Here is a 16,222-nt window from a genome sequence, read left to right on the forward strand (position 1 = left end):
AGGGCACCATTGCCAGGAGAAACAATCGATGGAACAAAAAGTCCAACAAAAGACTCAGGAATGTGATGGAATTTAGACACAGCACTCAATGGAGAAAAGATAGATGATTTAATAAATTATGTTGAAACATTCAACTGGCTAGACTTTTGCCTTTAAAAAAAAAAAAATGGCTCCTGAGGCACCTGGGTGACTCAGTCGGTTAAGCATCTGCCTCGATTTCAACCCAGGTCATGTCAGGTCTTGACATGGAGCCCTGTGTTGGGCTCCCCTCTCAGGAGAGAGTCTGCTTGAGATTCTCTCTCCCCCACTGTCTCTGCCTCACCCCCAGCTCACGTGCTCACACGCACTCTCTCTCAAATAAATAAGCCTTTTAAAACATTAAATAAATTAAAAAATAAAAAATAGCTTCCTAACATCCCTTGGGCTTCTCATTTTCCTAATAACACGGGAATGTACAGCACACACTTACACTAAAATTAATTACAGACAGATCAAAATATTGAGAAGTCCAAGATCTGGGGCATCTGACTGGCTCAGTCAGTACAGCATGTGACTCCTGATCTAAGGGTTGTGAGTTCAAGCCCCACATTGGACAGAAAACTCAATTTAAAAATTAATTAATTAAAAATTTAAAAAATTTAACAGTCCAAAATCTGACATGGGTCACAGGCTAAGAGGGCTAAGCAGTGAAGTAAATGTGAATCCAACCGTGTGGAAACTGTAGTGAACTAGAAATCAAGTCTTTCTGGGGCAACCTGACAAAGCGGATGTCTGCAGGAGGAAACAGGCGGGAATTTCGGAGTCTGGCTGACCTGCAGGCTGAGGATGAACAGGCTGGCACACCTGGAGCGCACTGACGACACACCATTTGGAAAGCTCTGAATCAGAATGCATCTAAGCTCATGCCTTGTGGAAAAGAGCAGAGGCTATTCAATCATATCTGAGTAGCTGCCATACGGCAGTGCAAGCCCAATGCTGTTAACTCCTAATTTTTTAAAGAAAAGATGGAAGTCTAGATGGTTATGTAAAACACACTGGCAGATCTATTTTTTTTAGAACACTGTGAGGGGCCAAACAAAACCCATCTGTTGACCAGATCTGTCCCAGAGGCCACCAGCTCACAAGTTCTGATTTAAATGCAAAAAATGAACCCATTCAAGTGCCAGCAGAGAACACATGACATTATTTGCACAATCTCGGAGCTGGAAAGACCTTTCTAAGCACAATCAAAACCAGAACCCATAAAGGACAAGACATTTAACTGCATAAAAATTTAAGACTTATGTGTAACCGAACATAATGAACAAGCCTAAAGACGGCTGACAACAGCCTCCCCGAGTTCTAGCAGAATGCAAGCTGCTGCACCCTGGTCACATGCCTTCCTCTGCGGGGGAGGACAGTGCGCCCCGTCTAACAACAGTACCGCCAGGGCCGCCTGGGATAGAGGAAGAGTTTCCTAAACGAACCAGAAAAGGGAAGTAGGACAGCATCCAGGCAGGACCTTCCAGAATTAGGGGCACCATCATCTGTTACTCAATAAATATGAGTTAAGTTTGAGTCAACATGTCTCACACATTAACGTTTTTGAATATCTCACAGTATAAATAAAAATTGATCAGTGACATTAAGAATTCCCTCTGGATAGCAAATGAGTTATTCTTAATAACCACTTCAGGACGTTAACATGCTCCCCTCGGCCAACCGTGATCATTTAGGACACGCAAGAAGGAAGTTACCGATTTGCGCACAATCGGAGGGAGAGATCTGAAAGCAGTAAACGTCACTGACCGAATCCCTGCCTTCCAAGCTTTCAGGAGAAGGTGGATTTCATGAACAGGTGGCTCGTTTCTCCAAAGCTATGTAATACAGACCAATATCTGAACACAGAATCAGGGTGCTGATCTACCATAACATCTGTATGTTAAGGAAATGAGTTAGGAGGCTCAGAAAGTACTAGGTTGAAAGAAAATATGGAGCCAGTCTAACAGGTTTGGCTTCATGCAGAGAATACTGAAATTTTCCCATAGTGTCTTGCATGGTAAAAATGAAAAGCATCAAGGTTATTCTTTGAAAAAAACATTATAAACTTAAATATTGTCACATTTTTGAATCATGGATTTCACCGTTACCTGCTGCTGCTGCTCTTGACCCTTTCCGTAAACGCCATTGCTGCCGGTCAGTGGAAAATGACAAGTCTGTTCATCTGAAAGAGAAAGAGCAACCTGTGAATATCAGCCCATCAGTAAACTCACAGGTACACAGGACTTGCAGGAAAATCTTACTGGAAACAGAAGTCAGTGTTCCCACTGGAATTAGAGTGGGTTCTTCATCAACTCTCAAGTTATAGGAACAAACTGGTTACCATATACCAAAGGCCAAATGTACTTCTAATTTCGAGGCGGCTACTCAAAGCCATTTCAGCAAGAAGAAATATGCACAAGTTTATCATGAGGAGGAAGAACGGAAATAACATTCCCCCAGTGTCCACTCTTGCCAAGCATTGTGTTGGGCCCTTTTAAAATGGCGTTTCATGTAAACATTAAAATCAACTTGCAAGGTAAATGCTAACACCCCATCTACTAATAACTCATTTTATAAATAGAAAAACTGAAACTCGGTTTTAAGTAATTTGCCTGAGGTAACAGGTTGTGTGAACACCCTCCCTAGAATCAAAAGGTAGAGAGGTAAGAGTATGCACAAGAAGGGAAATCAGCCAGTTGATCTTTACCCAAGAATTCAATACTAAATAAAAAAATAGGCCAAATAAGAGCCAATCGTAGAAGAAAGAAAGAGAAAGAGAAAAAGTTATACAACCTGGGAAGATAGCCTTGGTACTGTCCTGTGTATCTCTAGAAACAACCTCTCTCTCTAACACTATCAACAGCTGTTTCCTTTTCCCCTTCTTGTATGTGTTTGTAAATTTATTGCACTTCTCCTAACTTGCTTTAAATAGTTTCAATTTTTCCAAACATCCTTAGGCAAAGGATCCATTACAAATTATCTTGGTACAGATTTAACAAACCATGTGATACAAATGAAAACCCACTAAATTTGTAACCGTTTTAGATTGCCTCTTACGTTTAAGAGGCTAACTGTTACACTTCCGGCCAGCTGAAACACTGAATACAGTCCAGCTTTACTCACACCTGATAAGGTCTTTTATCTCCTCCTCCATGAAATTAAAATTGCTGACCACAATGTTTCCACACCAGTAGCTATCACTGTCACTCCATCTCCTCCCCCCAAGAAAGAATGCAGCATGGATGCTACAAATATTCTAATGAAACTCACACTGTAGAGCTCTAAGTTTTTCAGGGTCAAACACGCTCTGGGGTAGCACACTCCTCCAACCTGCTAAATTCTCCAACTCAAATCCCAATCATTCCCCCCAGCCCACCACTACCCCTGCCCCTTACTCTCTCTCACTCTCCCTCTCTCCAACACACTTTTATTTCCCTTTCCCCTCTTTCTCTACCCTCTTTCCCCCTTCCTTTTACCGCCATTACTCCCCCTCCTCCCTTCACCCCCTTTGCTGCTCCCTCTCTCTCGACATGTAGGGCTGGCACACAGCAGGTAAACAGTGTGCCATTTCAGCATTATTCTTCATAACACTGTAAAGGCTTCGGCACAGTCCGGGATGGCAGTCTCCCACATGACCCTACCAATCAAGATGCCCATCTGCTTGCAGCCCAACACTGCCCTCCCTGGGGCTTGCTGGAGAGCAAGAGGGCAGGGAGGGAGGGGGTAGGCTGGGTTGTGGAGGAACACCGACCTTGAGAATGGTCCTGAGTTCCCCAATTTGTTCATTTAGTCACTAAGCCAGCAAGTGTTTCCTGAGCATCTACTCTAAGCCACGTACAGAGAATAGGAGGGAAGAAAACAGACCTGCCATCACTGAGCTTACAAACTATAGGAGTTCAGCAAAGAAGACACATAAGAAAAATACATAGATGTTAGATATTGAAAGGTGCTATAGAGAAAAACGAAAGTGTAGAGGGCCAGCAAGGAACCAAGGTCAGGTGCTGCAATTTTGTACAGGGTGATCAGAGAATGTAACATTTGAACAAAGACCTAAAAGAAATGAGGGTCAAGCCACACCAAACTGCAGTGAAAGATGGTCCTAGAACTCTAGGTGATAATGATGTGTCCATGCAAATTCATCATTTGTAACTAATATACCACTCTGCTGGGACATGATTATGGGGAAGCTGTGCATGGGGGCAGGGAGGAGGGTCGGGGGAGTCAGGGAGGTCTATGGGAAATCTCTTTACCTTCTGTTCAATTTTGCTGGGAACCTAAAACCATTCTCTAGAAAGTCTATTTTGGGGGCACCTGAGTGGCTCAGTCAATTAAGCAGCTGACTCTTGATTTTGGCTCAGGTCATGATCTCAGTGTTCGGGGACTGAGCCCCCACAATGAGCTCCGTGCTCAGCGGGAAGCCCGCTTGAGGATTCTCTCCCCCCTCTGCCCCACCCCTCGCATGTGCTCGTGTTCACGCACGCACGTGCGCTCTTGCTCTCTCGCCCTCTCTCTCAAATAAATAAATAAATCTTTAAAAGTCTGTTCTTTTTAACTGTCCTAGGGATTGACAAGTCAAGACTGAAGAGGTCGGACAAATCTGTGGGTCTCACCACTGGGTTCTTGGGCACCTGGATACAGTACAAAATGAAAGAGACACATTCTCTGAGGGATCTGGCCCCAGGGCACAGCCAGGAACTTGTCTATTCAACTCAAATATTTTATTCTTTAATTTGCCAGGAGGCTTTCCACAGAGGCAGGTGCAAGGAGTCTGCATTGCCAGATTACTGTCTCTCAATTACGTCCCACCAGAAAAACCAAATTCAGCCCGTGAAAGACTGTTTAGGTGCTGATGTATGATTTACACAGCTTATGGAGTAGCCATGCAACTCACAAGGTTACGTTAGGTTGGAATGGAGGCCTACTGCAGTCAGGAAGTTATTAACCTACACCACTGCTAAGAAAGGAAAACTGTAGTCAGGAAGTTATTAACCTACACCACTGCTAAGAAAGGAAATTAGTATATGCTTCAGTTAATGTCTCTTTCAAAGAATCTTTCTTAAAAATCTAGTCACAAAACTGGACCATTTCCTTACACCACACACAAAAATAAGACTTAAAATGGACGAAAGACCTAAATGTCAGACAGGAATCCATCAAAATCTTAGAAAACAGAGGCAGCAATCTCTTCAACCTCAGCCACAGCAACTTCTTACTAGACACATCGTCAAGGGCAAGGGAAACAAAAGCAAAAATGAACTATTAGGACTTCATCAAGATAGAAAGCTTTTGCACAGCAAAGGAAACAGTTAACAAAACCAAAGGCAACCAACAGAATAGGAGAAGATATTTGCAAATGTCTTATCAGATAAAGGGCTAGTATCCAAGATCTATAAAGAACTTATCAAACTCAATACCCAAAGAACAATCAAGAAATGGGCAGAAGACATGAACAGACATTTCTGCAAAGAAGACATCCAAATGGCCCACAGACACATAAAAAAAAAAATGTTCAACATCACTGAGCATCAGGGAAATACAAATCAAAACCACAATGAGCTACCACCTCACACCAGTCAGAATGGCTAAAATTAACAAGTCAGGAAACAACAGATGCTGGTGAGAATGAGGAGAAAGGGCGACCCTCGTACACTGCTGATGGGAATGCAAGCTGGTGCAGCCACTCTGGAAAACAGTCTGGAGGTTCCTCAAAAAGTTGAAAATAGAGCTACCCTATGACTCAGCAATTGCACTACTGGGTATTTATCCCAAAGATACAAATGTAGTGATCCGAAGGGGCACCTGCACCCCAATGTTCATGGCAGCAATGTTCACAATAGCCAAACTATGGAAAGAGCCCAGATGTCCATCGGCAGATGAATGGACAGAAGATGTGGTGTGTGTATATATAATGGAATATTACACAGCTATCACAAAAAAAAATGAAATCTTGCCATTTGCAACGACGTGGATGGAACTAGAGAGTATTATGCTAAGTGAAATAAGTCAAGCAGAGAAAGACAATTATACGATCTCACTGATATGCAGAATTTGAGAAACAAGGCAGAGGATCATAGGGGAAGAGAGGAAAAAATAAAACAAGACAAAACTAGAGATGGAGACAAAAACCGTAAGACACTCTTAATCTTAGGAAACAAACTGAGGGTTGCTGGAGGGGAGGTGGGGTGGAAGAACGGGGTAACTGGGTGATGAACATTAAGGAGAGCATGTGATATAATGAGCACTAGGTAGTATATAAGACTGATGAACCACAGACCTGTACCTCTGAAACCAATAATACATTTGTTAATTATTTAAATTTAAATTTTAAAAAATAGACCAAAAAACCCCAAAACAAAATAAAAATATAGTCACGTGTGTACAAGGAATTATGTGCAATAAAATATTGTTTATGACATTAAGGAAACTGGTAACAACTTAATACACGCCGACACAAATGGTTCAATCAATTATGATACATCATGAGATGCGACAGAACATCAAAAAGAATACGTTTATCTAAACAAGATGCGTAACATGTACAATGTGAGCCAATTTGCTTAAAAATGCTTTTTGTTTATGCACCATACACACACACGTGCATGCATGCACACACGTGTGTACACACATGTATCAAACTGTAAATGGTGACTTCTCTGGAAAGGGCCACTTCTATTTTGTATCCTATGAATTCTTTATTATCTCTTTCAACATATTTTTCTCTACAGGGGCTGGCAGGAAAATAGACGGGCCTATAAATATTGAAATCAGAAGGTCTTCCTTAAGTTTTCACACATTTTTTAATATTATTTCCATAGATTACAAAGACAAAATGTGATGGGGGGGGGAGTAGGCAGTTTAAAATCCTCCTATTAAAAAAAAGAGAGAAAGTACCAACTTGGCTGTAGAGCAGAGCAGAGGACAGGTTCAAGGGAGACAGGTGATCACTTGGGGCAAATTAAACCCTACCACCCTCAGTGTTCCCATCTGTAAAATGGAAACTAGCAAATTTTACAGTATTGCTGAAAAGAGTGAATTCTATCTAGCTAAAATGCCCAGCACACTGACACTTCACAGGCACTCAATACGTAGCAGCTCTTGTGGAGCTGGGCTGGGGGAGCAGAATACAGAGCAGCTCTCAAGTCAGCAACATCTATGTTACATTTTATGTAAGTGAAGCAAGTAAGTTTCATTTAGGAATGTACCCTGCCAGGTCTTCTATAGTCCTTCCAGTCTCTTGCAACAAATGTATTCAGAAATAAAAATGTCGGGGGGGGGTGGAGGGCGCCTGGGTAGCACAGTCATTAAGCGTCTGCCTTCGGCTCAGGGCGTGACCCTGGCGTGCCAGGATCAAGTCCCACATCGGGCTCCTCCGCTGGGAGCCTGCTTCTTCCTCTCCCACTCCCCTGCTGTGTTCCCTCTCTCGCTGGCTGTCTCTCTGTCACATAAATAAATAAAATCTTAAAAAAAAAAAAAAGAAAAGAAATAAAAATGTCGGGGTGCCTGGGTGGCTCAGTCAGATAAGCGTCTGCCTTCAGCTCACTCCAGGGTCCTAGGATCAAGCCCTAGGTCCCGCTCCATGCTCAGTGAAGAGGCTGCTTCTCCCTCTGCCTCTGCCACTCCCCCCTCCCTACTGCATGTGCTATCTCAAATAAACAGATAAAATCTTTAAAAAAAAAAAAAAAGTCATGTATATCACATTGCTTTTCTCACCAAAATAGCAAATAATTCAAGTAAAAAAAAAATGTTTCTCCTTCATTTTTTAAGGGCTTCCAAACCTAGCACATTCTAGGGAACCTACTCTCAGAAGTGCTTATGACAAGCTGGTTGAAAGGCCTGCTTTGCACCGACTAGCTATAAAATCTCAAAGAAATTACTATTTTTTTCCTAAGGTCTCAGCTCTCTCATCAGTAATATGGGGCTTCATGGGATGTCATGGGGTTCAATAAAATGCGTGTAATATTTTTAGCACAATGCCTGGCTCATGTTAAGCACTCAGTGAAATGGTAGTAGTTGTTGTTCTGGTTATTTTGCTGCCAATCAAAACACATGCCTGGAAGAATCCATATATTGCTTTTCAATGACAACAGAGATAAGCAGGTCTCAAAGCCCCGTGACCATGACCCAGTTCCCAAAGGAGAATATGAGGAAAAGAACTCCGTTCGGATTCCAGAGGGACTGTAGACTGGTCAGTAGTCCCTGTCAAGTCTACTTCCCTTCCCCTTCCCCACACATTTCTCCAGGAGTTAACAGTCTCCCGGTAACAGGCAATGTGTCAGAGTTGAGTCATGGATCATACACTGTTTTCGTCGGCATTCTCCCGAACTCTGCCCCAAGCAGATCATCATCTCCCAAGGCCCTAAACTGATCTGATCACTCACAGTTCCTTTAGCTCTGCAATAACACGTGGCACCCATAGCTTAGAAAGGCATAATGGATTTCCCCAACTGTCTCTTCACTTCAAAATCCTTGTTCAAGAGGACTCCAGTGCTACCCCAACCACAAGTATCCATTTCCCACTTGTTGGCTCCCTCTCATCATCTGGATCTCTGCTCAATGATACATTCTCAAAGACACCTTCCCGGTTACAGTAGCTAATGTAGTACTATTGTGCCTTCAACCTTATCCTCCAGCCAACCACTCTCAACTCCATTATAATCTACACGGCTTAGGAATGTGTCTAGCTGCCAGGTAACAACTGCTTCATTAATGGAAGCTTATACTCCCATAGCAAGTCCAGAAGAGGGCTACTGGTATAGTGTTAGCTGTTCAATGAGGCCACCAAGAACTCTGGCTCTTTCTGCTCCGCCATATGTAGTGTCTTGTCTTTATGCTTGTCACCTCATGGTACAAAAAGGCTGCTGCCATAACCAGATTATCTTACCTACTTTAAAGGCTGGAAGAAGATGAGAAGAGAAAGGTGTGGCTAGGCCAGCCACATTTTTCTCCTTTTGTCAGGAAAGGAAAATCCTTCCCTAAGACCTTGCATCTCAAAAAAAACAGAGCTAGGTCACATGGCCTCCTAAAGCTGCAGGGGAGGCAGGTAAGTCAGGTTACAAATTGTTAGCACTGGCCAAGAACAAGCATGATCTATCACCTAAAACTAGGCACGATGTAGTCCCACACACAATTAAGGTTCTTTTAACAACAACAAAAATGGGAATGGGCATTGGGAAGGAAAGTAACAGTGCTGGCCAACTTATTTTTCATAGTACTTACCATCTGAAATTATTTTATGCAAAATAATAAAAGTAAACAAATGTTAACTGCTCATATCCTCTCCACAGAATGCAAGCTGCTAAGTCTAGCTCCATATATATATATACATATATATATACACACACACACATATATATGTATTTATATATATATACACACCCAGACCCTAGCTTTTAAAATAATCGTCAAGTTTCTCACAGCAGGTAGGTATTATATTTATATATAGGCACTGGAAGATAGGATCTGTAGTGGCAAATTAACCTCAAAATCTCAGTGTCTTAACAGAACAAAGGCTTATTTCATACTCACTCTTCATGTCCATTGCATATTGGTGTGCTGGGGTAAGAAAGAGGGCAAAGAGCTTTTCTCCACATTGAGAAACCCAAACTGTTGGAATCTCCACTTTTTCAAAATGTGGCCTCAGGGTGTGCCATAGATAAAGAGAGTTGGAGGGTCTCATGAGAGCCACTTAAATGCTTCAGCTCAGAAACACATGTTACTCCCACAGACACCCCACTGGACAGAATTAGTCACATGACTATTTTTTTTTTCAAATGTTTCTTTGTTTTTGTTTTGTTTTCAGTAATCCCTACACCCAACATGGGGCTCAAATTCACGACTCCGAGATCAAGAGTTGCATACTCTTCAAGAGTCTCATGCTCCTTGCACTGAGCAAGCCAGGCACCCCAGAATTAGTCACATGATTCTATGTAATCATAATGAGGCAGAGAAACATGAGAACACACATGAGTATTGGCAGTAAATGTTTCTGCTTCACTCCCCACGGGCTGGTAAAATGATGCATTAACCCATTTTAAAATGCAGACCCATTAAAGAAGTTCCTCGGAACAAACTCAAAGTGAGGGATACTCGGTAAGGCAATTATTTCATCTTATAAGGTAATACTTACCATTAAGACACACACACACACACACACACATTTTTTCCTTCAGGAGTAATAACAGGAAATATTTATGTAGCACGTATTATGCTCTGCCCCAAGTACTTGCCAAATTTTAGTACCTTTAATCTACTCAACTACCCAGTAAGGGAGACCTTATTAGGAATAACAGTTTTATTAACCCCATCTTATAAGGGAATGGAAAAGTGTTAGAAACCAATTCTCCAGGGGCCCATGGCATTTCTGCATATTGTACAAGCAGAGGCACCAATTGTCTTTGTTCTAGACAATTTTCAAGGATGGTTGTATAGAGAACAGCCTTGGAAAATAGAGATAGTGTCTCCTACAGCACAGGGCAGCATGTTTACTGCTCAGTATAAACAAAATAATGTCTCCTCCTCTGGAGCAAAGGGCAGGCATGCTTACTGCCCATTATAAAAGATTAGGATTCCCTAAACTCAGGATTCTCTCCTATAATGCAACCCATTTTGTTTCCAGGTGTCTCTCTCCACATCTCACTTTGGAAACTGGGGCTTAGGGAACCAGTGTGAGAAAATGTTGACACTCTGGCTACTGCTATTATTATGAGCAATAAAGTCACTCCCAGGAGCCCATGAAACTGTGGCAGGTTAACTTGTTACCTTGAAAGTAGGGTAAAATCTCAGAGCCTTCACAGTTTTTGACAAAAAATTAAGTAATTTGCCTAAGGCATGACAGCTAGTAGGTGGCATATGCAAGATTTAAGCCCAAGCTGTCTGGTTCAGTAACCATGCTCTTAAATTTTTAAATTCTCTGCTATATGGCAGTTCTCAAAGTGTAGTTCCAGAACTAACATCATCAATATCACCTGTGAACATGTTACAAATGCAAACTCTTGGGCATTACGCCAGACCTATTGAGTCAAAACTCTGGGCTGGGGCAGGGGGTGGGGGGTGGTATGGGAAACGTGTTTTAACAAGTCTTCCAGAAGATTCTGACAATGTAAGTTTGAAAACCACTGCTGCACTGCATATAGTCACTGAATCTATAAGACGGAAGGAAATGGTATGGGTATATCCTGATTCACTAGGGACGTGACTGACCTTTCAAAACTTGACTAGCAGATTTCAAACACTAAGGGAGATGGTTCATAAGCCCTTGCATATAATTTTTTAGGAAGGTAAGGATCTTTGTATGGTACAAATCAACATCACATGTCTTTTTAATAGGCCTGCATAATATTTTCCTTTGGAGTCACAAATACATGTCCAGAATGCTAAATGAAAATACCTGCTTTTTTATTCCCATAATGATCAGAAAGAATTACTTAGCCAAGGGAGAAACACTATTTATATTTTAGAGTCAAGCTGTAATTCTTGAAAAACAGGAAACCACATATCAACAAAGCCAACTCAGTGTACCATAGTGGAAAGGGCACCAGGCTTTGAGTCACAGAAGCAAGTCACTTAACTTCTTCAACTCAATTTCCTGATTTTAAAATGGAAAATGAACTCCAACTTTAGAGTTGCAATTAGGCTTAAATGATACATTATTTGAAAGCTGTTGGTAAACAGCTTTTATGCTACGTGAATGTTAAGTCCACCTGCGTGAGCTCTTTCTCTTTCTTGATCATGGTGTTACCACAGTTTCTCCAAAGCTTAGAGTACTGGCTAGCACAGAAAAGATGCTCAGTACGGATGAGGTACTAGGAATGAATATGAGGCATCTTATTAATGATGTAATTGACTCCTCTGGACTCCACTTGTCACAATAATTTCAGCCTTTTAATAGGAAAAAGTCACTCTAACAAGAAATCCTTAGTCATGTTTAAAATGGGCCAGCTAATTTAAGAAAATCAGCTGATTTTCTTCCCCTGGAGAACACTACTGAAGGAGTTCTATCCTAAGGCATAAGACGGAAACTCCTATTAGCAACCCTGATGGCCTTAGAACCTCACGGTTTCAAGTCTACAATAATTTGTTGTGCATATATAAACAGTCAGGAATAAAGGATGTGTACCTACAAAGAGCTACATATTTCACATCTACTTCTGCATTGTGGCAGAATTTTAATAAATGGATTACAGGGTTTATGAAATCTATTTAAATAAAATCTGAGATTCAAGTCAGCAAATATTAAATAAACTACTACTGTGTATAAAAAAGAGAGACAGCTAAAAAACTACAGTGAATTAAATATCGTTTGGGAACAGAATTTATAATTTAATGAGGAAAATATAATTTACAAAGCTTTGTATATTTATGTTAATGCAGTTCCGTAATTTGAACTCTCTCCAACATACTTTCTCAATCTCCTGAAAAATTAGTTAATAGTCCAGAGTTCTTGAAATAGGGGAACTTCAAGCTTTTAGCTTCAACAGACATATCTAAGTTAGCAAATGAATTCAAGCTGAAGGTCAGCTTTCAGTATAGGGCTTTAATAGAAAGGACACTACCCGAACTCTGTTGCCATACCTTCAGGGACACCTGCAGGGTATACTGTTCCCTGTCTTACATGATTCAAATATTTATACATAAATTACCTCTACCTTTAAAAAGTGAAAGCATAAGTCCATCTTAAGATTTATAATTTGAACAACCAATTAACTTCACAAATAATTACGCAAATTCGTTTGATGAAAGCACAAATTACAGTTGAGCATGAAACTCCTTTTACTTGCTTCTTAAAAATATATTGAGGGTTGCCGGGGTGGTGCAGACACTTAAGGGACTTACTCTTGGCTTGTGATCAGGTTGTGATCTCCGGGTTGTGGGATCAAGCACCATGTTGGGCTCTGCACTGAGCTCGGAACTTGCTTGAAGATTCTCTCTCCCTGGCTTTCTGCCCTGCCCCCCACCCCCACTCCTGCTTGCTCAAACGCTCGCTCTCTCAAATAAATACAGAAATCTTTAAAAAAAAAATTGCCAAGATGGGAAAACAATTTTGAAAACAAGTTTGCCTTTTCTAACACATCTTTTCAACTCAAGGCAATATAACTTTAACTGAACAATTACATGGCTACAGCAATTTGTAGATGTTTTCAGACACGCAACTCCTATGTATGGTAAATGAACAGTACTCTTCCAAGTTTAATCCAAAATCCAACTGAGAATCTTAGTTAATGAAACAGTAACTTTTAGCTCAACCCACTCCTTCAAAATTCAGTCCAACCAGATAGGAAACAGAAGAGACAACCAGTTTTGATGTAGTCTAGCCACTACCTCAAAGTAGGAAGTCTTATAACCCCACAGTGAAACAGTGACTTCTGGTGGCAAAAAAATGCATGCATACTCCGCATTTTGCAGGAGAAAGCAATGTTTAAAATCCCTGGCTTTTCTGACCATAAATTCTCAGTCCCTGGATGACCTTTGCATTCTAATTTAACTCACTGTGATTCTTCAAGATTGTATTTTTACAAAGTTGAAGAGTTAAGCAAATCACAAATGCCAAAGCCAATACAAAAACTGATTGCTACAGTCAACGTATAAAATATGTTAACTCTGATAAGTAACAGTTCATTTTCTTTCCGCAGGTGGAAAGCATGCAAGTCCTATACCCCCAGTCTCATTATCCCTCTAAGTTATATTTAGAAAAAGAAAGGGGAGGAATCCCCCAATATCTAAATTCACTTTTTATTTTTATTTAAGTAGGCTCCACACCCAGCGTGGAGCCCAAGGAGGGGCTTGATTTTGTGACCCTGAGATCAAGACCTGAGCTGAGATCAAGAGCTGGACACTTAATGGACTCAGCCTCTAGGCACATCTGAACTCATTTTTTTCAAAGCCTTGTGTCCTACTCTTCAGTACCTCTTTGTCTTAAACATCCCCACTCCTTCCTGTGGTTCCCCCTCTCCTAAATTAGCTAAATTCAAATTAGTTTTTCTAGTTTTACACAAGTTCTCTTGCTTTCTCTCCCAGTCTCCCTTCATTCTCTTGAGCCATTATTATTTTTTAGTACTCTCCATTCCTTTTCTGCATATTTATCTTCAAACACAATATTTTCTGACACTGGCAAGAGACAACACCTTTAAATTAAAGCAGGGGAATCATCCAGAATTTTCAACTCTCCTGTGAACTTATTTCCAGAATATCCACTCAAGGAATCCTTTCCACTGAAGATGAAAGACAAGCTAAGGAAATACATTAGACAGAGGAAGTAAACATTGAAACAGGGCCATGCCTAGGTATTCTCAAGCCTCTGAGCAGAACTAGACTCATAGTCCAAAGGTCTTTCTCTTCTACGTGCCTTCTATCTCCACCCGGAGTCTGACACACGTAGCTCCGGGAGAGGTATCCCACCTCTGCCTACCTTTTACGAACTCTGCATGACCTTGGTCTGAAATAATCTTGCACAAGCAAAATATCCACACTTCTCAGGCCGCTCCCTCGCCTGACGTTTCTGTGTCTCAATTTCTGCGCTTTTTTCCCGCTTTGCAACTGTCCCAGGGAACACTGGGTCTAAGCCTTAATTACGGTTTCGCCTTTAAGGTTTTAAATTTGTCTGGTTCCCGATGGTATGTCATCTCCCCCCCCCCCCCCCCGCCCTCAAAGTGCACCAACAGGGTTAAAACTGCCCCATCCCACACTTAAAAAAAATATATAGCAAAACACGGTCTGCAAGCGCCCCCCCGACCCCCACCCCCACCACAACAGAGACTGGCTCCCGGAAGAAACGGACACATCTCCACCTCCAAAACCAAAGGTCTTCCTGGGACAATTTGCATAACAATATTGGGGTATACGTGAGTGCAGAAACTCCTGGAAGATCGACCTAGTAAGAAAGTATCAGGACCCTCGAGGTCTCTCGCAGATTCATTAATGTAACTACCATTACGTTAAGGTAGGTACGATTCACAAAACTCTCCAATTCCTCTTCCTTTTAATTCGACGACCCTGGAGCTCGCAACGTCGGAGGGCTCGAAAGCAGCAGTCACAGGAGGATCAGACACCGGCGTAAAAAATTACCAAGAGAAATTAACCAGTTCCACTTTCTGCAGATGCCGTCTCCCTGCGCCCCAGGGGCAAGTCTCAGAAGGTGCCTTCAACTTTCCCCCTCCCTCTCTCGAGGCTGCGGACCACCGACACGCGCCTCCCTCTCAATCGTAATTAGATCGGATTGGATCCACTAATTCTCTCAACTAGACGCAAGAGGGAGGGGTGACAATGACGCGGGGAGGGGGAACTCGGGATGGAAGCGAGAAAAGCCCCGCTTTCACTCCGGAGAAACTTCTGGGACACTTCTATTACGCAACCCCGAGACTAGGTTCCAAAACCGAACATCCTTCCGCAAGACGCGGGGCGCACCAGTAGACGTCTGATTTGGGGGAGTAGGGAAGGAAAATGGGTCTCTTCCTGTGTTTCTCACCGCTCCACCTCTAGTTCTTCCAGACGCTACCTGCCCCGCATTTGCAAATAAGGGTGATGCGAGTTCCGCGTCTCCTTCGCCCGTTGCCCCCGAAGGTTCCCACCGGAAAAGTGGGAACGCCAACTACTTGAGTCAGCGTGCTGGGAAGCAGGCAGCTAGGCGGGGAGAGCCTGGGCTTCCCAGAAGTCAGCGGCTGCGGCGTTCCCGGCGAGGCTGACCCCCAGCCTGGGGGCGCACAAGGCTCCGCTTACCTTCCTGACCCTTGCTCCTCCAGTCCCAAGTCGTGCGCCCTCGCCACCTCCGCCCTCCCCTGACCTGTTGCGGTGGGGAAGGGGCGCGGGTGCGGAGAGCAAAGGCGAACGCGTCCTCTCGGGATTCAGAGGCGGCTCGCACGGGTTTCGGCTCACGAGCCGCGGAGGCGAAATTGCAGCTGCGCCCGCAACGCGCGCAGCCGGCGGCCGAGTGCGCAGGGGCCGCGCGCTAGTCCGCTCTCTGGCTCGCAAGCTCCGCGCGCGGGCGGCGCCAGAACGCCCGGGAGGCAAGGCCACGCCCTCCTCGGGAGGCCCCGCCCCCGGCCCGGCCCGCCCTCACTCTGCAGCCCGGCGCTACGCAGATCCGCCCGGCCCACGCCCTCTAGCTGGCGCCACCCAAATCGCTAGGAACATCGCCGCCCTCCTCGGGAAATCGGTGGGAGGATCGAGGGAGGATCGCCCTCAACCGCAGCTGAGGATGGAATTCTGC

The 16,222-nt window shown here is 43.1% G+C and overlaps 1 protein-coding gene across 3 annotated transcripts in view; it reads right to left on the minus strand.

The window, feature by feature from the left end:
* The window catches only part of AFF1 (AF4/FMR2 family member 1), a 203,937-nt gene extending 187,948 nt beyond the window's left edge, over positions 1-15,989 (minus strand). For all 3 annotated transcript variants that reach the window (XR_005833430.1, XR_005833429.1, XM_040625065.1), the window contains exons 1-2: positions 15,733-15,989; positions 2,130-2,203 (exon numbers count right to left, since the gene is read on the minus strand). Coding sequence is in view for 1 of the 3 variants with exons in the window: in XM_040625065.1 (XP_040480999.1) it covers positions 2,130-2,167 (38 nt within the window). In the remaining 2 variants the exon portion in view is untranslated. The remainder of the gene's footprint in view (positions 1-2,129; positions 2,204-15,732) is intronic.
* Between the last annotated feature and the right edge of the window lie 233 nt (positions 15,990-16,222).

This window comes from Ursus maritimus, unplaced genomic scaffold, assembly GCF_017311325.1.
Source record: "Ursus maritimus isolate PB19 unplaced genomic scaffold, ASM1731132v1 scaffold_8, whole genome shotgun sequence".
NCBI classification, from domain to species: domain Eukaryota; kingdom Metazoa; phylum Chordata; class Mammalia; order Carnivora; family Ursidae; genus Ursus; species Ursus maritimus.